The sequence below is a fragment of the Hoplias malabaricus genome, chromosome Y (genome assembly GCF_029633855.1).
Source record: "Hoplias malabaricus isolate fHopMal1 chromosome Y, fHopMal1.hap1, whole genome shotgun sequence".
NCBI classification, from domain to species: Eukaryota; Metazoa; Chordata; class Actinopteri; order Characiformes; family Erythrinidae; genus Hoplias; species Hoplias malabaricus.
Window position 1 is genome coordinate 20,801,920 of NC_089820.1, and position 26,883 is coordinate 20,828,802.

The 26,883-nt window shown below is 38.8% G+C and overlaps 3 protein-coding genes across 5 annotated transcripts; 1 reads left to right on the forward strand and 2 right to left on the reverse strand.

The window, feature by feature from the left end:
* Positions 1–289: 289 nt before the first annotated feature.
* Positions 290–8,549, forward strand: LOC136678683 (centrosomal protein POC5-like). Of its 2 annotated transcripts, none has more exons than XM_066656775.1 (13): positions 290–384; positions 1,269–1,349; positions 1,653–1,800; positions 1,885–1,986; positions 2,066–2,250; positions 2,512–2,688; positions 2,864–2,968; positions 3,487–3,666; positions 3,827–3,992; positions 6,239–6,411; positions 7,374–7,493; positions 7,967–8,143; positions 8,281–8,549. In XM_066656775.1, the coding sequence occupies exons 2-13, from the start codon at positions 1,269–1,271 to the stop codon at positions 8,419–8,421; spliced, it is 1,755 nt and encodes a 584-aa protein (XP_066512872.1). In that variant the 5' UTR covers positions 290–384; the 3' UTR covers positions 8,422–8,549. The 2 variants fall into 2 exon arrangements, with proteins under 2 accessions (XP_066512872.1, XP_066512873.1); XM_066656776.1 differs by having other exon boundaries at positions 2,078–2,250.
* A 102-nt stretch (positions 8,550–8,651) lies between these two features.
* On the reverse strand, positions 8,652–17,298 carry LOC136678684 (ankyrin repeat and death domain-containing protein 1B-like). The gene is made up of 15 exons (XM_066656777.1): positions 16,748–17,298; positions 14,694–14,794; positions 13,880–13,978; positions 13,305–13,403; positions 13,091–13,195; positions 12,544–12,648; positions 12,297–12,395; positions 11,404–11,502; positions 11,191–11,289; positions 10,930–11,028; positions 10,617–10,715; positions 10,431–10,526; positions 9,569–9,770; positions 9,205–9,336; positions 8,652–9,033 (listed from the first exon to the last, which is right to left on the reverse strand). Exons 1-15 carry the CDS (start codon positions 16,917–16,919, stop codon positions 8,978–8,980), a joined length of 1,662 nt encoding a protein of 553 aa, XP_066512874.1. The 5' UTR covers positions 16,920–17,298; the 3' UTR covers positions 8,652–8,977.
* A 5-nt stretch (positions 17,299–17,303) lies between these two features.
* On the reverse strand, positions 17,304–26,141 carry LOC136678682 (DNA polymerase kappa-like). Of its 2 annotated transcripts, none has more exons than XM_066656773.1 (15): positions 26,038–26,141; positions 25,167–25,350; positions 24,679–24,798; positions 24,414–24,566; positions 24,004–24,135; positions 23,385–23,535; positions 23,016–23,219; positions 22,778–22,902; positions 22,519–22,685; positions 22,229–22,261; positions 21,873–21,969; positions 21,471–21,642; positions 19,000–20,118; positions 18,578–18,617; positions 17,304–18,395 (listed from the first exon to the last, which is right to left on the reverse strand). In XM_066656773.1, exons 2-15 carry the CDS (start codon positions 25,308–25,310, stop codon positions 18,293–18,295), a joined length of 2,760 nt encoding a protein of 919 aa, XP_066512870.1. In that variant the 5' UTR covers positions 25,311–25,350; positions 26,038–26,141; the 3' UTR covers positions 17,304–18,292. The 2 variants fall into 2 exon arrangements, with proteins under 2 accessions (XP_066512870.1, XP_066512869.1); XM_066656772.1 differs by having other exon boundaries at positions 18,964–20,118.
* Between the last annotated feature and the right edge of the window lie 742 nt (positions 26,142–26,883).

Consider the following 26,883-nt stretch of genomic DNA (forward strand, 5'->3'; position numbering starts at 1 on the left):
ACTTTTTTTAATTGTGTTTTTAAAATTGTATTTGCTTTTAACATTAATTTTATTTACCTTTTTTCGGTTTGTACCTTTAATTACCTATTTATTTATTGTATAGGTTTCATGTTTATTTGTCAGTCTCTCTGTCTTGGCATTTATCCATATATATTCCGTAAAGAATAATACTTGAACATGAGCGTTAGGTTTTAATGGAGGCTAGCGGCGTCTACGTTGCTATGGCCAGGATCTGTCCAATCACAGGCGCGCTTCAATAACACGTCAGAACTGTAGCCAGTCCGAGCCGGTGTTGTTGGGCTCTTCGGCCGTTTGAAACGCGAGTGACTGGTGACTCCACAGAGGAAGAGACAGAGCGAGTTCGGAGTTAATTTTTTCACGAAGGTAAAAAAAAGTAATTTTGCGCTTATTGTGACTCTGATACCTCCGCAGCAGAGAGGAAACTCATCAACTTACTGAATTAAGTTAGACGCTTAGGCTGCTATTTCTGCTAGTTGATGGCTGCTCTGTTATTGTTTCGTGTTGTTAACTGATGTGAACGGTTTCTGATCTATGCTTTTTAGCACTACTAGTGAACTGTTGATCTAACGTTGCACATTAAACCTTCAAAGCAATTAAACAGGGTGTGAAGTGTTGGGGAAAGTAGTTAGCTACTGTGTCGAGCTGTTTTCGCAGTCTGTCTCAAACTTTCCATACAGTGCCTAAAAAAACTGCGAGTTAGAAAATATAGCTAGAGGTTGTACACCTAAGAGAACTATGTGGTTAATGTGGAACTGTGCACATGTGGCTCAGTTTCAAATGACTGTGTGGTAGAGTATTATGCACAGTTTTGGTGCAGGAGGAAGGGTTTAAAGCCCCCTTTTTAATTAAACCCCTAAAACTCCATCCTGGTTCATCAGCTATTTTCAAGAAAAGTTCATTAATGGCTTAAACGTGACTAAGAAGTAACTCCACAATGTTTCCTTTATCCAGTGTGTGCATATCTATGAATATGCTATAAGCCCCCATCCCTGTCTCCACCCAGTTCAACAGACCCACTCCACAAGTTGACGGGATTGGTTCCTTTGTTGTGTGATTGGCAGGTTCACACAGCAACAGTTTCTACACACCTAAGGAGACATTCATGACAACTTGTTGCTCATTTATCTCTTGATACATCTTTTAGAAAATAAGCACCACACTCACATGTTGACAAAGTAAAATAAACGGCATGATTTAATTGGAGAGTGTTATAAATAACTGATGTTTATGATATATGTGTGTTTCAGATGTCTTCAGATGGAGAACCCAATAGTCCACACCTGCCCAGAGACTCAGACAGAGGCAGCTCAGTGTCCTCTGAACTTCAAGTGAGTGATTTCTTCATCAGTCAAATTAGAGCAGGAAGTGTCATTTGTACAACGTGCCAAGTTCATCTGTAAACTTAATAGCCTGTGATGAGATTCTTTGAAAATAAAAAAGGTTTTTAAAATATATGATAATGAATGGGTACCTATTGGTTTGATTTATATTCTTTCAGTGAAAATGTAAAGTCAGATCTGTGGGTAAAAAATTTTTTTCGTAACTGTCATGGATTGTAAAAATAACAAACAAAAGCACTGTTGTTTTATAATGCCTTTGTGTGTTCTCACTTTGCACTTTTTTTGCATTAGGATGAGTATGAAGAACTTCTTCGCTTTGCTGTGGTCACTCCTAAATATGAGCCAAGTCTTCCATCACAGTTAAAGGGTAGCTCTATTCTTTCCCAAAGTGCCCAGAATTCCAAATTAATGGATAATGGAAGATCTCGGGAACATGAATGTAAGACGTTGTTCTCCAAAAAATTTAATACAATTACTGACAGTAGAAACTATAACAAATCTTAATGAATATTGCCTCTCCTAGACATGAGTGAAAATGGGAGACAGACGCCTATGAATGAGGTGATTTCAGCCAGGCCTACTCCACAGTTAATGGGTTCCAGACCACAAAGTCAAATGTCTGAAGGTAAACTTTTACTGAAAGAGATGTTCTGTACCCAGTCTTAGACCCAAGTGTGTTTGCTACTATTGTCAATGAATTGTAGCATTGTCCTCAGGAGTGGAGATGGCAGCCAGGTCTGAAAGAGAGTCAGAGAGACATTCTGAGTCAGACAGATCTGGGAAGACAACCCCAGATCTTGTGACTACTTCACTAACCGAGATGTTCATCTCTGAGGAGAACCTGAACAAGATGGAGAACATTCTGGACACCTGGAGTAACAATTTGAAGGTCTGAACTTCCTATAAAACGTGTTTGTAATAGTCTTATATGCAGTGCAGTCTATAACTGTTCGTAAAATGCGTTTGTTGTACAAATACCAGAAACATACTATTACAGCAAGTCCCAGGATGTTCTAGAAGTATTAAGTGGAATGTTCTTCACTGCCTAAATCAATAAGAATGTTAATATGTGGGTCATGCACATCTGGAAGAAGAGCTTGGAGCAAATTACATGTGAACTAATAACTTAAATCTTAAAACCATTTTACAGAGTAATGTGATGATGGAGTTAAGGAAATGGAAGCTGGCTTTTATGGAGCAGCACAGACTGGAGATGAAGAACGAGAGGGAAAAACATGCTGCTCATCTAGCAGGCATTACTTCAGAGATGGACAGTCTCAAAGACCTGATCAAGACCTATCAGCTCTCCAATCAGAGGAAAGATGAGGTGTGTTCACGGATCTGGCATTAACTGTTGTCTATCGTAATGGTACTGAATACGCTAATTCAAATAAGATTTCAATATTATTTATTCTCCTTGTGATCTTCTGTGCCAGTATTTCCTGCAAATAAAATAAAAACTATGTAAATACCCTTTTCACCTCCCCTCCCTGTCCATGCAGGTGATAGCGAATCTCACGCGAGCAGCTGACAGGCAGCGGGAGCGGCTGGAGCTTATGAGGAGCTTCACCCAGTGGAGGATCAAACAGTGCGCTGCCAAAGAAGAGGTGAGCAAGGCGACAGGGCCACCTTAGAGCAGGCTGACAGCCCAGTGGCACTCAGACTAAAGGCCAGCACATTTTCAGATGCCTTTATTTATTTATATCAAAGTGTACAGGGATATTTATGCGTAGTTCGAAGAGCCGTGGTCTTTTTTCAGTGAGGGATTGTTTACGTCCTGATCTCAGCTTTGAGGCGGAAAGAATTTGGTCTTTTGTGTCTAACATCAGAACAGTCCAAAATACACCCCTTTATGTAGCTTTTTCTTTGACCCCTGGCCATATTTTCAGTGCAACATCTGACTGTCTTTGACATTAATTATTCATTTTTATTATATACAATAAACATGTTCCACCTAGAGTTGCTGCCATAAAGCTCCAAGCTTTTAGTCATGGGTTTGATCCTCAGCTTGGCTCAGAGTCTGTGAAGTATGGTCCACGGGTTTCTGATCAAATAAATGTAACCTGCTAATTGGCTTAACTGCTGATGTTCATATTTTCATTTCTACTTCCTTTGTGGTCACTAGGCTCAGGCGGGCAGGCTGGCAGAGCAGCATTATCAGCTGCAGCTGAAGAAGAAGGTGTGGGCTGCCTGGCACTCACTTATCCAGAAAGACTGGAGAGAGAGAGTGGAGATGGCTTGCCGAGCCCGAGCTGAGGACATCTGTCTGGAACTATCTGCAGATTATGAAGCCAAGATGTTGGAGGTAAGAGCACCGTTGAGCCTATATCTTGGGCTAGAGATCTGGGAAGCTTCTGCATGAGCAGACATCATATGTTAATTAATTGGTTGGATTTAGTGATTGATAAAGCATTTGGATGAATATAGAGTTTCCTTATGTATTTGTATGTGTGTGTATTTCTCAGCATGGAGATGCCCTACAGAAAGCCCAGGCTGAAATCCAAAGGTTACATAGAGAGAGAGAATGCTATGAAGAATCCATGAAAAAAGCTTTTATGCGTGGTGTCTGTGCACTCAACATCGAGGCTCTCAGCATGTTCCAGACTGGAGATACAGGCAGACAGGAGCGAGGTAAAATAAATGTTGTCTCTAAGCACAGTGACAAAGACCCAGACTCAGACAAAGCTCAAGTATTCCAGCTATCCTGTAAATAAATAATGGCTCAGTCTAGTGACTGTAAACGTATCTAAAGAACAACTCTGAACTTAAACACAACACATTCTGAATGGTCATACAATTCCTTGGGAGCTCTGTGTACTTTTTAATCTGTGTCTTTAATATTTTATAGTTATTAAACTGTTATTTGTGAGAAAACACTTAAAGGAGCAATCTGTAATACTGACACTAAGCATTTAAAATCGGAACTATAATACAGTTTCAAAACAGTGGAGAGAGCTGTCTGCCTCCTTCCTCTCTCCCCCAGACGTGAAGCTGGAGCAGGTTGCCAGTTTGATGAAAACTGAATGAACAAGCAAGAGTTGGTTTAAGAACGCGTTTAAGGGCTGTAATAGCTAAGAAGAATGTGCCATAATCAACCTATTTACACAGAAATGTGTTCATCATTTTACTTAAACATATACCTATGCAAAAAAAGTGAACATGCGGCCGCCATTTCCCTGCATTTAGAAGCCTTTTCTGTCCAGATCAACCTGACATATTTTGACTAGACAAGGCTGGTTTTACTTGTCGATTTTCCCTTACACCATAAATGTCATTTAGGAGGCTGATCTTATCCACAATTTGGGCGGCATGGTGGAGCAGCAGGTAGTGTCACAGTCACACAGCTCCAGGGACCTGGAGGTTGTGGGTTCGATTCCCGCTCCGGGTGACTGTCTGTGAAGAGTTGGCGTGTTCTCCCTGTGTCCGCGTGGGTTTCCTCCGGGTGCTCCCACAGTCCAAAAACACACGTTGGTAGGTGGATTCTCAAAAGTGTCCGTAGGTGTGAATGTGTGTGTGTGTGTGTGTGTGTGTGTGTCTGTGTTGCCCTGTGAAGGACTGGCGCCCCCTCCAGGGTGTATTCCCGCCTTGTGCCCAATGATGGAAAAATATAACATTAACTACGTTCACTTGGTCATTTCATGGCTGCGACACTCGTTCATGATAATATGGTGACATTATTTTTTTAAACGATAAAATAAAAAGTGATAATCGTGATATTCTGACTTGTTTGCATGATGACTCAGCACAGCAACAATTCTGTGTTTGTTTACTTATTTACTGTGAAACTTTAGGGTTAGTTTTTTTTGTACAATTGGACTGGGCACTTCTAAAGAAGAATATACTGCTTTAGCAAAGCTATGAGAGGCAGCAGTGTTTTAGCTTTGACTGTTTCCTTAGTCATAAAATGTCCAGGGTGTGTGATCATAGATTAAGTACAGTAAATATCCTACAGATTACTCCTTTAACTAAACACTTGACACTATTTGTTTATGAAAATGAATATTAACACAAGGGAAGCAAATAATAATGACATTCTCACCTTAGGCATTTCAGTTTTTTCCCACCATTATCACGTGCAACAAACATGGAACAGTGTTATTACAAATATATTTGGTAAAAACCCATTAAACGTAATTCTGTTCATTAATTCAAGTTACACCAGACAATGGTGGGAATAGAAAATTAAAACTTAAGCACTAACCCCATTATACTTTCATGGATCATGCATCTTCAGCAGTACAGAGGGTCTAGCTAAGAGTGTGCAGTGGTTATTTTTCTTATGGCCGATATAGAAAATAAGTATACAATAGAACTACAAGAACAGTAGGGAGCAAAAAGTATAAAGCAGAGTTCAATATCAGTATTTCACCAATGGCAGCAAATGGGCTATTGACAGGACTGTTCAATAGGACCGTAGAACTTTCCATCCTTTGTAAACTCTTCACAGTGAAATCTTTATTGTGTTAGGAATAAAGCAGGGTATTAAGTGGTAGGACCGCTACCACTCAAAAAAATAAAAAACCCACCTCCACTGCTGCTATTCAGATCTGTGAATTAAAGCAGTGGTGAGTAGGTGTCTTTTGTTTTAGAATTTTGAATCACAGACCGTATTTTTTTTTTCTGAATAGCTCTATTTTTGTCATTGTGTAATTGGGCATAATTGAGTTGGCAGTGAATTAATTTTCATATTCTGAAAGATTTAATTCCACTTTACCTGGATTCTCTTTTTCTGAATAACTACTCAAAGCACAATAGTTGCTGGGTTATTTTGTGCCTCTGCTGTTTCTTTTTCTGTTGTCTATTTTTTTTTCTCTTACTTCTAATGCTTTATTATTTGCAACTGAATAAACACAGTAAACTTTTTCTTGATTTTCAAGATGCTCCACACTCAGGAGATGACCCTAGCTCAATGGCTAACCGTCCACTCCGGACTGCATCTTCGGCGCGCCTTAGCCCAATTGTCATGGAGTCTCCCTTACCTCACGCCCCGTCACGCAATAATGCAGAAGACACAGAAGCAGTACGAGACTGGAGAACACTACAGGGACAGGTGTTTTTGACATTTTTTTTTAAATGAGGGATTGACTCTCCTGAACTCAAAATGTTCACAGCTTGCACTATAACTCTTTTTACATTGCCAGGAGTGTGGTGTGTTTCCTCCGGGTGGGTTTCCTCCGGGTGACTGTCTGTGAGGAGTGTGGTGTGTTCTCCCTGTGTCTGCGTGGTTTTCCTCCCACAGTCCAAAAACACATGTTGGTAGGTGGATTGGTGACTCAAAAGTGTCCGTAGGGGTGTGTATGTCTCTGTGAAGGGTCGCGGTGGGTCCAGAGCCTACCTGGAATCATTGGGCGCAAGGCAGGAATACACCCTGGAGGGGGCGCCAGTCCTTCACAGGGCAACACAGACACACACACACACACACACACCTACGGACACTTTTGAGTTGCCAATCCACCTACCAACATGTGTTTTTGGACTGTGGGAGGAAAACGGAGCACCCGGAGGAAACCCACACAGACACAGGGAGAACACACCACACTCCTCACAGACAGTCACCCGGAGGAAACCCACACAGACACAGGGAGAACACACCACACTCCTCACAGACAGTCACCCGGAGGAAACCCACACAGACACAGGGAGAACACACCACACTCCTCACAGACAGTCACCCGGAGGAAACCCACGCAGACACAGGGAAAACACACCACACTCCTCACAGACAGTCACCCGGAGCGAGAATCGAACCCACAACCTCCAGGTCCCTGGAGCTGTGTGACTGCAACACTACCTGCTGCGCCACCGTGCCGCCCATATATTTTAGTTTTCCTGCAAAATTATTTCCCTTAGGTCTGATCCCTGTTTGGTTAAAGGGAGATCATCATGTGATATTTATATTCAGAATATGAATCTTTCATTGCAGAATATGCCAGAAGTCTTATTTGGTAATCTTTAGTATATTTCTCTATGATAAAATCACATTTAATTATTTTATCTGTTACATTGTTTCAGGAGCAGATCAGCTCTCGGCCTGGTTCTAGTACAGCAGCAAACAGGGCAGAGGCAGCAACCTCCACAGTGGTAGTAAACAGTGCTTTACCACAAGGAGGCAGCACAAGCTCCCATAGACAGGTAAAATAATAATAACAATATAAAAAAAAATCACCACGGTATGGGCTTGTCTGTGTTTTATATTTAGTACATATTTAACTTTAGTGCCTAGCCAAAAGTTGAGGACACCTGTCACACTGTTTCTTCTTAAATTGAGTACTAATAAGAGCAGCCCCCAACTACTTTTGATGCATAAGAATTCAGGGTTTGCGCTCCATCACAGCATGCATAGAAGAGTTTAAATTCTCTGTTTCCCAATACTGAGGGCTTTAATACCCCTCTAGCTGTTAGCATTGTGTATTGACTGTAGGTTCAATAATTAAGCTGCTCAATAAAACTGTGGGTGCAACACCTGTATCAAGTATGGGAGAACGCAAACTCACTTAGGAGTAGGAGTGTCTATAAACTTTTGACCATGTTATTTATCTGTAAGAACTTTTGAGCACTAAAATTACTCATGGCACTGATTTTGGGTTCTGTGACAATTTCCAAAGGCAACTGCACGGGTAGTAACAGCCGGTCAGCAGAAAGCTTCAAAGACTGTGACAGCACGCATAAGCGGACGCTCTGAGCTAACCAAGACCAGCCGCCCCCCAAGCAACCTGCACGTGATGGGTGTGGCCCCACCCATGAGCTCTGTCATTGTAGAAAGACACCACCCTGTCACTCAGGTATTAGATATCTGTAAAGCAAACTACATTACTTAGTGTCCTGTGTAAATGAGCACAGTTCTTACAATTCATATAAAAACATGACTAGACTGATTGTTTTTTTTTTTTATTTTAATATCTGTCTCGTTCTTTTATAGCTCACAGTTGGCCAGGCGACAGCAGCCAAGTTCCCTCGCCCTGCTGTGCAGAGTCAGACTGTGCCCAGCACTAAGAGCTCATCCAGCCAACCCAGGGGACACTCTGCATTTCATATCCACTCCATTAAAGTAGTGGACTAACACCATTCATTTCATCTTTTGAAAATGAATAACAAGAATACTGATAAATGTACTTTTAACAGCCATGCAACGGTCAGGGACAAGCTAGCTTTAGGATCAGGATAAAAATTAATACTGTCTGCTCAGGTCCGGATTACATTTTTGTTTTTACATTTTGTGTTGTTTTGTTATTTTTATAATGTTTCTTCTTAAACAGTTTTTTATCCGATAAAGTATTGTATACTAATGAAATGCCACAATCAATTTTGTTGATGATTCTTTTATTATTGTTTATATTTTTTGTTTTGTTTGGTATTGTCTTGTCACTGTGCTCTGTCTGAATGTGTTCACTAACCCGTGAGTGTGATGCAATCATTACCTGAAGTGTCTTTGGAAGTATGAAGGTCAACAAAACAAAAATATTCACATTTCTCTTTGTAAGAGTCGATACTATTGGTACCTGCTGATCAAACGCGTGTGTGTGTGTGTGTGTTAATGTGTTGTCCTTGGTGTTAATGTGAGAAGATAAACCTCAGTTGTTTCTTCTCAAGGCTCCTCCATGTGAATTAAAATGGTTTCATGAAATCACACATTTCCGGTTGCCATGGTCCTCTCCCTCCATTCTTAATTTTTCTACCAAAACAAAAACATTATATCATTTTAATTTTAAGCAGTGGTTCTTGGAAAGGTCATAGAAATATTCTAATATTATAATCCAAAATGTAGGAAATACATGTTAGTCTTTGGGATGTGACAATGTATAATAATAAAAATACAGCTTATGGAATGGAAAAATGTTAATACCTGCCATCTTGGTATTCCCAACAGAAACTAGTCCCTCATAGAGCTCTTTGGCTGGACTTTTCTGTGCTACAGTCACTCCATGGAGCCAAATAAGTAACATCCTGTTTCCATGCTCCTGGTAACTGCTGGGACCTGTCACCGATTATTGCAATGAGAATGTAGCATTTACTTAAGATGTACAAATGAGGGGCCATAGTCTACATTTGTGAGCACCAACCCATGAATGTGGCTCACAGTGTTTATTTAAGCATGTTTAAATCAACTTAGTTTCTTACTAATTGCTTATACACACTGACACAGATGATACACTTATTGTGTTGACATTGCCCCTTTAAGAAAGCCAATGTCCAGAGCAGTAACCCACCTGTCCACTGCTCCTCAATGGCAGCCACCTGCTGCTCAGAGAAGCCCCAGTGCTCTGCAAGCTTCTTCCACTCATTCCGCTTCAGGAGGCTGTACGCCAGCCTCCAAATGAGATCTCGGACCTGCGTAGTCTCGCCACGGCGGTCGGGCTTAAACGTCAGCGGAAATTCATCATGAAGGGTCTCATTAGCTCCTGGATTGGCCTGACAAAGATAATCAAATAACACCAACTTCGAGAAAGGCCAGATGCTTAAAAAAACAAAAACAGGTGCTGAACGAGCACGTCTAGGCACATTATCCAATATTACTGCTGGCCAGTCCCTCTTAGTTATGTTATTCACTTGTCAGACTTTATTGGAAAGCCAATATTTTTTGCTATAACCGTGCCCTCTAACAACATAAATCTGATGGGGTGACATTTAGGTGTGGTATCATTTACAGTGTAGAATTACATTAATCCCACACACTAATTTAATACTGGATCACTGAGGAAATATGAGGTGGCTGAGGCCATGAGAAGTGATGCCAAGTGGGACTTGAACCCACAACCTCCAGGTCCCTGGAGCTGTGTGACTACGACACTACCTGCTAGTACTAGTGTGTAGAGTGTACTAGTGTACATTTTTGTTTACGTACATTTATCCATTTAAATAGAAACGTGTAAATAGCACATTTCTGTGGGTCAGTTTCTGTTAAAGTCAGTGGATTAATGCTTGTCCTGGACCACACCACTTTCTGTATGAAGAGTCCTCATTTAGAGCAAAATTAGAACTGGAAACTGACACTGAGATTTAAATCAAGGGTGGGGTTTGATCTGCCATTAATGTTTAGCCACATTAGCCACTATGACTTTTTATACTCACTCTTAACCAGCTGAAATATCGTTCAGCTTTCATAATCATGTCTACGATGATCACTGCATCAGCTCTGGCTGCCACTCCCAAGGCTGTTTTCCCCTGCTAGGTTTCAAAAAACAAAATATCCTTGATATCTGACACCTTTCCTGGTATTTATGTGAGGTTTTATGGTATAATACAGAGGCAGAATACCCTGTCTTTGATCTCCATGTCCACACAAGCTTTCAGAATCATCTCCACCACGTCCACCTTCCCCATTTCTGCTGCAATGTGGAGGGCTGTCTGACCCAGCTACAGTTGAGGAGAAAGGAACTCATTTACTCGTTCTCAAAATACACAACCATTCAGACGTTTAAAATCACTGACAGCATATAACATTACGACTTGATGGTTTGTTTACAATATTTAAAGTTGATCTACATTGGCTAAAACAGCACACACACTTTCAATTGTAAAATATTGAAAATCCACTCAGTATTGAATGAATGAAGTATCCATAACCCACATGATCTGTGATATCTGTGTCGCAGCCACACTCCAGGAGTGAATGTATCACTGGAATATAGCAGCTCTTTACAGCCAGGTGAAATGGTGTCTGCAAATGCTGAAAAATATTTTTCTTTAATGTATACATTTTCCAGTATTTTTCCAAACTGGTCTAATTTGATCCAGTTTTACTTTGTATTGGTTTATTCTTGACCTACGTTACAATCAACATTTAAATAAGGCTCAAATTGTTCATAGGGGAAAACCGTCTGGGATTCACCTGATTTTGATCACTCATCTGTGCACCATTATTAATAAGGATCTTCACCAAAGGTGTAAAACCATTTTCACACACAGCATGCAGAGGGCTGGTTCTGTTCTGAGTAAACAACAAAAACCACAATGTCAAACACTGAGCATGTTTACTACGTAGTATCAGATGACTAAGACCATATTCTTTGATGCTTCCAAGAAAGGAGTGTTTTATTCTTACAATAGTGAGGATGTTTGGGTTGCAGCCAGCTTCGAGCAAAGTGAGAAGACACTCCTCATGATTTCCCACTGCAGCTAAAAACAGGGCTGTCTCCCCAGCCTACAAACAGAATACACTAAGTTGTAGAATAATCCAATATTTTAATTAATTTACTGTTCATTTGATCCAGTACCATCCAAATGTCTTTGCACTGTATGTGTGTATCGTAATAGAATGTGTCTATGTGTTATGGGTTCAGTGGTTTTTGCTACTCTAGCACCAGTATTTGCCCTTTAGGGGGCATTTTAACATACAGGAGGTCCTCGGGTTACGCCAGTCCCGAGTTACGATGTTTCGTGGTTACGACACATCTCCCATTTACTGTATAAAACCTTGTTTCGACTTAAGTGGTTTTGCGTCGTAAACATCGTAACGTGAACTGCGTGTGTGGTGTGCGCGGCGCGGCGGAAGAATACACGGTTACGCGGCTCGGGACCGAGGAGGATAGGATAAGTGCTTACAGTATGTTATTTACGTACAGTATGTACGTATGTTCCGACTTACACTGAAAATCGGTTTACGACGCGACGTAGGAACGGATCAACGTCGTAAGTCGAGGACCCCCTGTATATCCGTCTTTTTGGGTTTATGCCAACATGTCAAAGGGTTTGTAAACACCCTTTATGATTAGCTAATTAGGTTACAAACGCTATAATTTTTTTTTACCTCCAAAATGCAGATAGACAGTATTTATTTATTTTATTAACAACGTTATTAAAATGTATATTAAATATTTAAAATCTACAACTCATAAATTTAAGAAGCAAATTTCAAATTTTCAGCTTTAACAATCTCTTAAAGGTTTTGCAATCAGACTCTTAGTTTGAAATTTTTAAATATAGAACAACACTTACATAATTTACTTCATTTCTGATTTCAAATTTGTCCAGCAGCAGCTTCACAGCTTCTAGTTGACCATTTTTGGCAGCAAGGTGTAAAGGTGTGTCACCGTTCTAAAAAAAAATAATAAATAAAAATAAATAAAAAAGAGGAAGGCCAAAGTTCAAATAGTTTGTATGTTTAGCTACATTATCTCAAGGTGATGTAGCTGTGTACAGTATTGCCACAAGGAATTATTTGCTGTAAAGAATTTAAGCCGACCTTGTTTTCCTCCATAGTGGCCATATTGTAAGGCTCCTCCATCAGCAACTGCAGCATTTTCACACAGCCATGCTCCGCTGCCAAAGTAAAGGGCCTATTCCCATGCTAATTCCAACAAAGAAAGTGTCTATTATTCCTAACAGTCTGCATATTTGAAGACCATACAATCTTTAATACTACATTGTATATGGACATTACAAATATAAAACACATTCTATAGCAGAATTAGTATCATAAACAGATAAAGCTAATGGGCTCATACTTGCACCGTTAGCCATGCTAGCATTTTAGCATCTGTTTTTTTTTTTGCCTATTATTTCTGAGTGTTAAATTATAAACCTTAGCGAACATGCTCTATATTCATATTTTGTTATTACCTGCTTGAACTCTTATTATCCATTTTTTGTAGATTGCTCAGAATCTACAATCTAATTAATTACGATTACGATAATGTTGAAGATCTAAAATATGAGCCCAGATATGAACCCTTAGGTTTTAAGGTACCTCCAGGAAATGACAATTCAAAGAATTAAATTCCAAGTCCTACATGGTCTGTTTTGTCCAGCTCTTTCATTTGAAGGTCAACCACTATGTACTCCATAATTTCAGTGTGACCATTAATGGCAGCACAGTGCATCATGTTCATCCCTTGCTGTGGGAAGAAAGAGTGTGCTATAAATGTTTTTGACTTTCAAAGCTGTTTGTAAACTTGAGATAAAAGATGGAACAAAGGTGGAACTATGAGATGATAACGACCTCACCATGTTTTCAATCCTTTGATCTGCTCCAGCTTGGACAAGTAATTTCAGGATTTCCAAACTGCCAAACCATGCTGCCAAGTGAACAGCACTTACTCCATACTGTGTGGGACATGACAGTGGTGAAACAATAATTAAAGGGCATTGCTTCTAATTCTATGGTATTTTCACACTACAAAATTATCCTTTTTAAGAAGGTTGTAACTGAAACACAATCAATAGGCATTTACAGATGAGAAATAAATAATAGTGGTCACTCTGTGGGAGTTTGTTGGCACCTATATTTTAAGTGGAGACAGCAATGGCCTAAAGACCAGTTAATGTACTTGGGACCAGAAAGTTGCAGGTTCTGTAACCTCAACTGGCAGGAATATTGGGGTCAGGGCAAGTTAAGGAACAACACTGTCTCCTCCCTCAAACCACAGCTGAGCTGCTCTTGGGTATGGCACCTAAACCCCAACAGTCCCTTGGGCACCAAGGGTGGCTGCTAGATCCTCCAGGTGTGTGTGTTTGCATATCGCCAAATGGGTTAAATGTAGAAGTCAAATTATATTCAGCTCTTATCTGGACTAGCTTACCTTGTCTTGTAGATCCAGCTTTGCTCTCCTTCTGAGGAGTACATCCACTGCCTCAACATTTCTGCAGGCCACAGCATAATGAAGGGCTGTTCGATGGTGCTGTGATGAGACAAAGATGCCTCAGAAAATCTAGATTTAGATAAAAGCAAATCACCCTGCCATATTTTATTGGTCATGCAAGCTTTGAAGTAAAATAAAAGCTTTTTTATCCTGAGCCCATGGATCAAATAAAGCAAATATAATTGCATTACATTTGACAAAGAGCCAAGTTGTGATAGAATACATGTGTTATATGATCATGATACAAAATAAAAAGACTTGCTCGTGCAACAGGTAGTGTCCCTGTGACACAGCTCCAGGGCCCTGGTGTTGTGGGTTCAAGCACTGCTTCAGGTAACTGTCTATGCCCAGTTTAGTGTGTTCTCTCTGTGTCTCAGTGTGCTCCTGTTTTCTTCCAAGGTCAAAAAACACATGTTGGTAGGTGGAATGGTGACTCAAAAGTGTTCAAAGGTGTCAGTGAATGTGTACGTGTTGCCCTGCAATGGACTAGCGCCCCTTCCAGGGTGTGTCCCTGCCTTGCGCTCAATGATTCCAGGTAGGCTCTGGACCCACCAAGACCCTGAACCGGATAAGCAGCAACAGACAATGAATAAATGAACACTTTTTTTTTGTTTGTTTTGTAATCTGTACCAATACAAAGTAAAATTTAAAGTTAACTTCCCAATGCTGTCCATTTATGCTGTATGAGCATAAGCTGAAAAAGTCATGTAAATTAAGTTTAATAAAAAAAATATCGACAATTTCGTTGACCTACCACGTTTTTTGCATTAACGTTCACACCTCTTCCTAAAAGCTTCATGGCTTCCACATCGTTCCTCTTTGCTGCTTCAATGTATTCTTTCTCAGTCTCTAACACTGGTGCAGAGCATTAGAGAGACAACAGTTAACTGACAGATCTGGCTAACTGCTCAAGGTTTTAAAGTGCAGGGTGGGCCATTTATATGGATACACCTTAATAAAATGGGAATGGTTGGTGAGATTAACTTCCTGTTTGTGGCACATTAGTTTATGGGAGGGGGGAAACTTTTCAAGATGGGTGGTGACCATGGCGGCCATTTTGGATCCAACTTTTGTTTTTTTCAATGGGAAGAGGGTCATGTGACACATCAAACTTATTGTGAATTTCACAAGAAAAACAATTAATTCTTTCATGAGTTATTTACAAGTTTCTGAGCACTTATAAAATGTGTTTAAAGTGCTGCCCATTGTGTTGGATTGTTAACGCAACCCTCTTCTCCCACTCTTCACACACTGATAGCAACACCACAGGAGAAATGCTAGCACAGGCTTCCAGTATCCGTGGTTTCAGGAGCTGCACATCTTGATGGTATGGTGTGGTATAATGGGGTACAAATATAGTGGGGCCATTCTTCATCAATGAACCTCAAGGTCACTGGATATGCGAAATTGCTACATGATGATGTGCTTTCCTCTTTATACACTGAAGCTGGCACCTTCCTTGAGTTTTTCCAGCAAGATGGTGCACCACCACGTTATGGGTGTCAGGTCCGAGTATTCCTAGATGAACAGTTTCCTGTAAAGTTACTTTAAAAAACTTGTTTTTCTTGTGAAATTCCCAATAAGTTTGATGTGTCACATGACCCTCTTCCCATTGAAAAAAGTTGGATCCAAAATTGCAGACTTCAAAATGGCCGCCTTGGTCACCACCCATCTTGAAAAGTTTCCCCCCTTCCCATATACTGTGCCAAAAACAGGAAGTTAATATCACCAACCATTCCCATTTTATTAAGGTGTATCCATATAAAAGTATATATGAGTTCAACATAGATATATTTCCTACAAGAAATAAAGATTAAAAGAAAACTGACAACCTGACCCTTGCACATGTCAGATATACATTAACTGAGTACACAAAAACTGATGTTAGAGGTATTCACTTCAAGCTTGAGTTAGAAGTAATCTTGCATGATCATTAATGGATTGCTCATAGAACACTACAAACATAACTTGCTGTATTATTTGCACATGACATCATCCAACGAGGCAAAAGGTATCCCATGAATATGAATTCATTTCTCAACTAAAGTCCTTGTTATAAATTTCTGTTGTTATTAAAGTCATTTCAGGTCAGCCTTGTCAATTTAGACTCCAACTATACTATGACGTCCTTAAATTAAATTTTAGTTTGGTGTGTGAAGGGGTCTTCCAAAACTTAAAATTACCCTACAGTAAAGAAGTATTAATATGTAGCATGTATGAAAGGTTCAAAGACTTTTCATTATCAGAGAACTCACACAATAGAATAAAAAATATAAATAAATAAATACTTTTAAAAATATCACACACCCTATTTATAAAATAATCTTTATGGTTCCAAACCAGGACTCTACAAGCCATTTTCTCATTAAATTTAACCAATTTATTGTCCATATATAATTCCCTTCTTAATGCATTTTTCTCAGCTTGCCATACTACAAACAAGTATTTTGGACACAGAGTTAATTATTTTAAATCTAAAATGTAAACAAAAATTTGAGGGAAATAAAAGTTACCAAAATCAAGTTTTAGATATTGTCAGATTCCCATTTAAATCATAAAATGTATTCACTTTAAACCAACCAGGAAGCTTTTCGTCATTTGTCCTTATAATACATTTTTTAATAGTACATGATCTTGTTAATAGTACTTTGCTTTTGAAAAAATGATAATCCATAAGGACATTGTAAAATAAGCTTGGATAAAGATAATTGTAGACAGTCCTAGTATAAAACGGTAACCCAGTGCCTGCATTAGAGTAAATTAATGACTCTGCTACTGAACTACTACTTGATCATAGGTCATACTTACACATTTCCACATTATCAAAACCGTTGTCTACCTCTGGCTCCTTCTGAAGAATGAAATCTGTAAAGCTTTTGACTTGCTCTGATTTCACCCATGTTTTAGGGTTGAGGTTTTCTTTTTTTAGCATGGGATGCTTCATAATCTTTCCTTTCAGAGCTAGAACTCTCTCCTCCATCGTGCTTTCTGTTTTGATGAAGCTTCTTGCTTTAACAGAGATAACGCTCTGTGAAGTGGTTACGTTTGTTTGCTTTTGAAGTCTACACCCTAAGGAAACTTGCTCTCAAACAAAGTACATATAATAACATTTCTTCATGCACTGATCTTGCTGAAAGGCTTGGCCCTGCATACTGACAGACACACTACAGCACTTGGTAATTAGGTGATCAGGGAATTATGAATAGACAGATATAACAGAGTACAAATAATAAGACATTTAAGTTGCTTCATTGGCCACTGGGTAAAAATGACCAATTGAATGAACCACAAATCCCCACTTCCAAGATGCAGAGATAATACAATAAAACAATTTAATTACCACATAATAAATAAAAAAACACAACATTTAATTATATAATAATATACTTGCTGTAGTATTGTGAATGATTCATTATGATCTATTTTATACACCGTAATGCAATACACACCTTTAAATAGCGATGTGGGTATCAGTTCCACAACTCTCTCTAATTTGATACAGCAATATCTGCATTATGAGAAATATCTCATAAATGTCTCGCATTGTCCCAAAAAATTTACAATGTGTCAGCAGTATACACCGAATAAAATTCAAATCAGTTACCATCCACAGATAATGGACTTTCCTGAAATGCTGAATACAGAATGAAAAGACTTCAAATCAAATAGCCTTTCTCCCTTTATGTGAGAATTATCTAGATCAGTTACAACTGATAAGTTTGTTTTGATTTCTGCCTTGAGTTTTCTCCAGTACTTGATACTGTAGGTGGCACTCACAGGAAACAGTGACTGATCTGGCAGTAAAAGAAATGGCTGAAGAAACAGTGTTACTGAGGGAATGCCAGATGGACCCACTGAGGCAAAGCAGAATCAAAGCTCGCAAGATTCAGGACATCTTTTACCAGGCTACTGGTCTGTGAAAAGTGAAAGTTATATTTTATTTTTTTTTCTCATTAGGCTTTAGATAATATATTTCTAAAGTGCTTTGTGTAGCTGTAATTTTAGCAAAACAAATTATATAAAAAGCATTATAACATTCTTCCAGCATAAGAATACAAACATTATGGAAAATAGTTCTCCTCACAGTAAAGAGTTTTTTTCTGTTTAAATTCTGTGCAAAAATGTGCCATTACTATTCCTTGTCCCACTTCACCATATTGGAAAAGGCATAATTGCTTAAAAATATTTGGCCAGAAGAATCTTCCTCAAAAAAAAAAAAAAAAAAAAAAAAAAAAAAAAAAAAAAAAAAAAGCTCTTCAAGTGTTTCTCTAAAATGTATTACCCATTATTGCATTGACCGGTGTCTTGTTGGACTTGCCCAGATTGTTGTAGTTGCAACAGCATTAGATCTTTTCAGTATTTTGTGTTTCGGTTTCCTCTGAAGAATTTGTCAATGGTGTGCCTTGTGCTAACAGCTTTGGTTTTCTTTGAAGGTGGATTAGGTGATGAGCCCCGTCTGCAGGAACAGGAACATAATTATACACTTAATTCAATCTATTTCAGAGTAAATAGTTTTAAACACTGTAGGTACAGCTCATTATTTGTATTAAAATAATCCAAACTCAAAACTTCCAAAAGTGTCTGTAGTTGCAGAAAGAATAAAAATATTCATTTATGCCTGTTGTGTCAGATTCTGACCTTTTAGTCTTTCCTCTGGCACTGGAAGCTTTCTTTTGATCTGCAAAATACATAAAAGTTTACAACAAGAAACTGTAATGAATGTATACCATCAGATAACACGGAGCAAAAGCAATTTAGAAGTATTGTTAACTTAATCTCTATCTGTTTCTATTGAAATGTCAGTTATCACAACACTTTAAAAACAGGACGACCTACTGAGTCATGGGTATATTATACAGTTAAAGTATACAGTATAAAAATATACATTGTATCTACAACCATTAATCTCTTTTCGGATCACAGGTAAATGTGACCAAACTGCTTGTTGCAGTTCTCGGGTTAAAAGCATTATTATTCCTTTAAGAAAATGATGCAAACAAAGCCAAATTTTCCAAAGTGCTGACCTTTGGCCTTCCCCAGCAACATTGTATCTGACTGACCATGTTGTAAGCCGACTTCTCTGAACTCCAGCAACACTTCCTGGTTGAGACACATGTCCACGTGATGGTTAAAGACAGTGAGGTCATCTGTCTCTTGTGCCTGGTCACACACTGGACATGTCAATGTTGAGGCCTTCGCATCCACTTTCTTCATTAGAACATCATTTGATGTAGATGTCTGTTGGGCTATAGAGCCAGAATCACTCATGGAAACTATAGTGTTAGGCCCAAGCGAACATCTTTCATTCATGCTTGTGAAGTTGTTAAAAACAGGTGTCCTAAAATCTGATCTTTCAAATATTTCAAATTTGGTTTCCACGGTATCTGAAGAACAGGTAAATTGCCTAGTATCTGCTTTTATTAACAGGTGTTTGTTTAAAATCTCCAGGGAATTGCTGCTTCCTACATTTGAATCTGGAGCTTTGGCATGAGGATCTTCCACTTGATCCTTGTGCAATTGTTTCTCTTCTTCAGACACATCCTGACCTACATTCAGGGAAGTGCTCCCATCTTCCACTGCATTACCCTTAAGGCACTCATCTATATGTTGGTTGAACACTCTGAGGTCTGCTGTTTTCATTTCACTGGAGCACACAGGGCATGTAAATGACTGCACCATATCTGAAGGCTCTATGTTTATGTTTTCACTTAATGATACATTATTTGCGATAGGCAAACATGGGTCTGATTTACCTACAGTTTTGTCCATTTCTGCATGTGTAATTGATAAAGACGAACTGAATATTGTTGTGTCAGTGTCTTTACATGTTACATTCGTAGACACAGTGGTTTGTTCTTGCTCTGATTGCTGTTGCAACCTCTTTGTAAGAGCCCTTTGGAAAAAGGTCTGTTGCTGCGGTCCCTCAGTGCCATCAGATATGTTCCTCCACTTGTGGGCAGACCTGGGTTTCTCTCCTACAACTGCTGTCTCAGCAGGTTGGTGTTTAAGAGAACAGACACTAGACTCATACACTCTGCCCATTTCAGGTTTGAAAAAAACCTGGTTGTCTTGTGGCTGTTTTGGACAAATGGTATCAGAAGGTATCTTCAAAAAACCAACTATGCTCTTCTGCTGGGGCTGTTTGTTATCACTGCTAATGAAGCTTGAGACTCGAACACCTACAAAAGACAAACAGAACAGATAAAAACAAAAATATTGGCCATTTAAAATTATATAAATAATAAGACAAAATAAGATGTTTTACAATTCCTTTATAAAGAGTTTTATAAAAATATAATTTCTACAATTTCCACTTTTCACAGATGATAAGCCAATACATGCCGAGTGCCGTAATTAATGTGTAACAAACTTTGGACAGAGTTTGTTTTGGGACACAGCATGATTTACTGGAACCTCTAACAAAATCTAACAAAAGCTTTCCATGTAGCAGTTGCTCTTGGTCAGCTATTTAGACAAGGTCTGTGTTGACAAATCTGCTCAGGAGTAGGAGTACTGATTTAGGAGTATGAATTTAGTTTTTTACTACAACAAATAAATACAAACGGAGGCAATCAAAATGATCTAAATGTGTTTTGAGAATGCTTAGATGAAGTATTAAAAAAAAACACTGTGGCTAATTGTGTGACTATTTAAATACAGGAGGTCCTCAGGTTACGTCAGTCCAGAGTTACGATGTTTCGTGGTACGACACATCTCCCATTTACTGTATAAAGCCTTGTTTCAACTTACGTGGTTTTGGGTCGTAAACGTCGTAACGTGAACTTCGTGTTTGGTGTGCGCCTGTATATTGTTTGTATATTGTTTGTTAGCAATGTTAGGACTGTAATGCTCCAAAGCCAAATTAAGAAGTAAAGGTGGATGAAAAAAAATCTTTGCTGATTTACTATATCTGGGTAAATGGAAAACATGCTCCGTTTTTTTACTGGATGATTACTTTAAGATTCTCTATATGTTTGTGGTGATGAGAAAACTTCCTAGAATGTAAACATCAGTTTCTATACTGAAAACTGAGAGAACTAAAAGTGATAATATTGTAACATAAATATATATATAGATAGATAAAATCAACTTTAGCACTCAGCAGCATTACAACTTCTGAAAAATCCTCAGTGGTACAAATTTCTAAAGTTCTGGTTAATAAGGAAGTGGTGGGTAGACACTAAAAATGGATTTTATCACAGTGACTAATAGAGTTATCAGGAATGTGTACTGATGTGTAAAAATGCCTTCAACGATTGTGCTAATAATCATCTCATTGAAGTTAATCACTACAGTTATTACAGAGCCAAATTGCAGAACAAAATGCAATCCTGTCCACAAAGGATTCAGGCGAACTACTTTGGTAAATCTGATGGAACTTCACGAGGTGTGGAGAGCTTTTAATGGATGTACAAAAAAAAGATAGCATGTCTTGATGAACAAATAAAAGGTCCTGAAACACATCAGAGATTTTTTTTTCCATCAGCACAGTAATAATCATGTTCATGTCACTGAAAAAAACATTATATACCCATTAGTCTCAGCCGCAGTGGTTCAGGGCAGACATTCTCCTTCTCAGCTTTGAGAAGGTCCTTGGCAGCAGCAAAGATCTCATCTTCAGTGCTGATGGCACACTGCAGTGTGAATGCTTTGGTCTTTACCTCAAAGTTCACATTCTTCAATTTCAAGGTGACAGTTTTGCCCTGAATATGAAATTATATATTGGAAATATGTCAGTTAAATGTCTTTGTTGTCAACGTTAAATACATTTCCAAGTCTAAACCTGGCAGCTAAGCTAAATTAGCATTACTGTAGTCTCTAACAAACAGTTTCTTATTGGCAAAATATGAATGAATGAAAGCCAAAGGGAAAAAAGTCTTTAAATCAGCTCAATATCCCATAAGTTTCTGCGTTCTGTATTCTGAGGATGTACCTTGAGGCCTGCCTTCTGCAGGTCCTCTGCCAAGTCACGACAGAGCTCCCGACACAAAGAATATTGCTCCTCTGCATCACTCATCTCTCCAAACGTCCTGAGAGAGAAGATTATCATGGGTTATTCAATGTCAAATCACTGGACTAAGTATCACCCATCAAACCCCTTATAGACAGTACACTGCATTTTTTTTGTCTTTATATGTTCCCTTCAAATGTTGACAGTACCATGACCTCTGGTATATAAGAACTGTTTCAGGCAATGGTAAGTAAAAGGACATTTGGGAACTGAGATAATAAAGTTGGAATTACAAAATGAAATAAACCATTAAGCATAGACTATGAAGAAGCATTTACCTTTCAGTGCTCATGCTTTTTCTTTCAGAATCTCTGGAATTAATAAAACAATAAAAACAGAAAATTATGACTTATGACCTGAGCATTGTTTCCTTGATTAGAGTAATGTATAATAATGCTGACCAAAATTAGAGGCACTGTCTACAAGAGCACCATATTCACCCATAAATTTATTTTTAAAAATGTAGTTTCTTTTGGAAATAGTATTTACTAATTAAGTATTAATTAGTTTTTTTTAAAATAAAAATTATTTTGGAGTCTGAGCAACAAAGTATGACAGTGCTACACACCTCTCTATGTGGGTGGAACCGAGCCCAAGTGAGATTTGTAGGAAATGATGCCAGGATGTTTCAGAGAAAAGCAATGAGAGGACTGCCATCTGCTGTTGAAATTGGGCACAGCTGATAATGTCAAGAACAGCCAACATCTTTTCAGTCACCTTCCCAATCCCAGGCACCTGCGATGCAAACTTATTTAGCATTCCTGCAGCTCGCAACTGCTTACCTTGTGTGTGTAATTACTAGAAGGCAAAACTAAGTGGACATGTACCTTTCGAACAGGCAGCTTCAGAATGAAGTCCATCACAGCCTGCCTCTCAGGCGGGATTCTGTACTGTCCATTGGGCTTGTTCTTGTCACTGCATACCTTGGCAAGCATCATATTTGGAGCAATGCCTATAGAAAACAAAAAAAAATATCCATTAAATATTCATAAACAACATGATACTAAAAAATAATATATAAATAACAATTCATAAAAAAATTAAAAGAATAGATTTTTGCATTACCTGCACTTGCAGTCAGTGAGGTTTTCTGCTCAATGCGGAAGCGCATTTCCCTGACAGCCTCTTCTGCACTTGTCCCAAATACTTCCAATTTCCCATCAGACCCTGGGATAGTAGGGGAAGCATTTGGACTATCTTCAAACAGGACAGGGGAGAGCGTGTCGGTCTCTGTCTCTGTTTCAACTGCTATACTGGTTTTATCTGTGTCTTTTATAGAGATAAGAAAAAACAATCAAACAAACAAGCAGTTAAAACAGTAAAAGAGCAGGAAATAAGTAAATATAAGATTAAATTGCGTGTAAATATTGTACACGTGAACAGTCAAATATAAATCAATTTATATCATAAATTCAAATACTTTGTTTTAAATACCTTCTCTAGTCTTCGCTTCACTCATGTGATATGTTCTCATAGACTCAGGCCAGTGCTGCCTTTGTTCCAGGTGGTCAGTGATGTCCAGATAAGCTTCATCTAAACTCATGGGCAGAAAGTTAGGATCATACTCTGCAAATATCTCTCGCACCTACAAAATAAACACACAGATATTTCAGAAGACACACACACACACACATAAATACATACACATATATATATTTTTTTCCATTCATTATCTGTAAGCGCTTATCCAGTTCAGGGTCGAGGTGGGTCCAGAGCCTACCTGGAATCACTGGGAACAAGGCAGGAATACACCCTGGAGGGGGCGCCAGTCCTTCACAAGGCAACACACACACACATTCACTTACACCTACAGACAATTTTTGAGTCGCCAATCCACCTACCAATGTGTGTTTTTGGACTGTGGGAGGAAACCGGAGCACCCGGAATAAACCCATGTGGACACAGGGAGAACACACCAACTCCTCACAGTCACTCGGAGCAGGAATCCCACCCATAACCTCCAGGTATATATAGTTATTACACTGCTGTTACTAAAGATGCTAGATTTGAACATTATACGTATGTGGATAAGATGGAGACATCTGGCCATTACCTGTTTACTCACTGCTGTGTACTTTTCAAAGTTGAGTGGAACAATGACCAAATTTGGGCAGAGTTTCTTTGCAATGAAGCCTGGCATAGCAGCACGTACACCATACCTCCTGGCATGATAATTGGAAGTGGACTGAAAAAAAAAAGATACTTTTACTTAAATGATCAGCATATTGTTATTATTGGCAATGTGAGGAAAAAAATCATTCATAAATAAAACACCACATCAACGCTTTGTGGTTTTAATCATTACGCCAGTGAATAACTGATATATGTTAGACCATTTGGAACTGTTTTGTTCTGTTTTGGCATTTTCAAGGACATAAGAATTGCAAGGTAAATGACACACAACTTAATCTGTTATATTGCTAAACATGCTCAAAAAACTTAAGCTTGTCAGAGCATTCTCACCAGCATACTCATTGATCCTACAGCCATAGGTTTGTCTTTCAGTTCTGGACAGTCCCTCATCTCTACGGCAGCATAGAATGCATCCATATCCACATGCACAATCACTCGATCCAGCTCACGGCCCCTCTCCAGCTCCGCAGTCAGCTTCTCTACCTATAAGACAAACATTCAAGCCGTCATTACAATGCCCTCATTTAGCAAAAGACCATCGCAAATAACAAAGCTTTCTCAAAGGAAAAGCACATAGTGAAACAAAAAAAATTACCTCTATTTGTGCTTTCTGTTTCTGCTGTTCAGTGATCTTCACTTTATGGCGCAACATTTTCTCAATGCGCTCGTTCACCTGACGCTCCTTTTTTAGCTCATTTTCATAGAATCTTGAGCCCTGCAATGACAACAAAATATTTTAAACCTTGTAGAAAGTTTAGATTATATATATATATATATAGCTCATTACAGAGTATTGATTAAGCAGGTGAACACTGCAGACGAAATCTACAATTCTGGCTATTTGTGCGTTTCTGAAAACATGCATAATACCAGGCGCTCCTTTGAGTGTGGCCAGGTTTATCACCTGTACCATGTTATAAAGAATTTACAACTAGACCAGATGTTAAATCCTAGCCCTCATTTTTGTTTCTAAATCAGTCAAATAATCAGCACCTGATTCAGGAGCAGAACATCTGAGTTTCTCCTTTGAGTTTCAGATGAAATGTGTCAAATAACTGCAAGTCAGTAAAGGTTTTAGCAAACCTTGGATGTCTCGAGAATGATCTTGTTAATTTTGTCCCGGTCCAGGCCCTCCATACCAGCCTTGTTGTCATTGAGGGCCATTCTGGAGAGCAGCACCTGACCTCCACTGCTGGCAGCCTCTGGATTAACTGCATTGGGCTCCATCTTTCCAGCAAGGACTCAAAATACAGCTGGAGCTAATCACCTAATGTCAGGGATACATTGCAACAAGAATGGTCAAATGTCAAAGAAAACCTTAAAAAAGAACATCAGGATGCTTTGCCACCTCTTATACAGCACTTAGCATTTAACCTGCAATAGGCCTACTTTTAATAAATATTGAAATACCATTAAAATAATCGTTAATTTCCACTACACACATACTCAAATTTAGTGCAAATTTGTGTAAAGACTATTTGGTTTGAACTGTCATGTCACTAGCTCTCCTCTATGTCTGTCCTGTTATCAGACCACTGTTGCCTAGACATTATTTTATTTTCTAACCACAAGACCACTGCCAGTTGAATATTTTTGTGGGTAGAGTACTGTTTATATAAGTATCACATTAAGTACTTTAATCCAATATTTTGAAATGTACTTTGTACTTCGAAAGGGTACGAAAAATAAATGCCAGAGAAAGTCATTCAGAGTGCTTTGATGCGTTTGTTTCTCTTTTCAGGACTCCAGATTGATTTATAAAATGTACATTTACAAAGTAAACGACGCTGTTTAACAAACCAACCTCACTAAATTATCACTAGCTAGCATAACCAATATATCCAACAATGTAGCTAATACCGAGCAATGAAATAACCAAAACCTATAATGTTGACTAATAAAAATACGCGGTAAACTCGGGAGGCGTTAGGGAAATAAGTCGCATAAAATTTACCTCAGACTCAAGAACAGAAACATTTTGACAGTTGAACAACATCCACCGCCATTTTCAAACCTCTGCTTCTTCAGAAGCAGTGATAACGGTTGGAGTGTGCCGCCACCTACTGAACTGGAGGGAAGAGTGGAAAAACGATCTGCGGAAGTCTGCACTGATTTTCAAAATAAATGTAGCTGTGCGAATGACTTAATTAATGAGTGAGAAAATCGCGTGGTAAATAATTTACGTACACTAATATTTCAGCACTATTTTCTAGACCCCACAAAATGCTTTACAGTCTTTAGAGCATTGGAGACTCACCTCAACCAACAGCAGCATTACACCGACCCAATCCTGAATGTGAGAGTGAGTGACTGAATGAATCAGTCACAATAGTTCAGTACGTTTCTTTGCCTATAAAAACAATAAATCTTGGATTGTCAAGATTACTGTCATTTCTACAACGAAATATAGCAAGAAACTTGTATAAAAATATTATTTAGTATTTTGTTTAATTACATTAAACTGAGATTAATATAATTTCTTCATAGCTCAAGAATTAAATGTATGCTTTGTAGAGGGTGTCACCCATGTGTGAGTGGCTATCTATCCCAATATCCAGGCCACTATTAAATAAATCAATAGTGTATGCATTGTCCACATGTCACCAGCAGACGTACAACTTTGTTTCACCTGGGTGTGTTTTTCTATTCTGAGGCTGTATGATAAAGGTGTACAGTTGGAGTCACCGACATTCACCTGGAGGAAACCCACGCAGACACAGGGAGAACACATCAACTCCTCACAGACAGTCACCCGGAGCGGGAATCAAACCCACAACCTCCAGGTCCCTGGAGCTGTGTG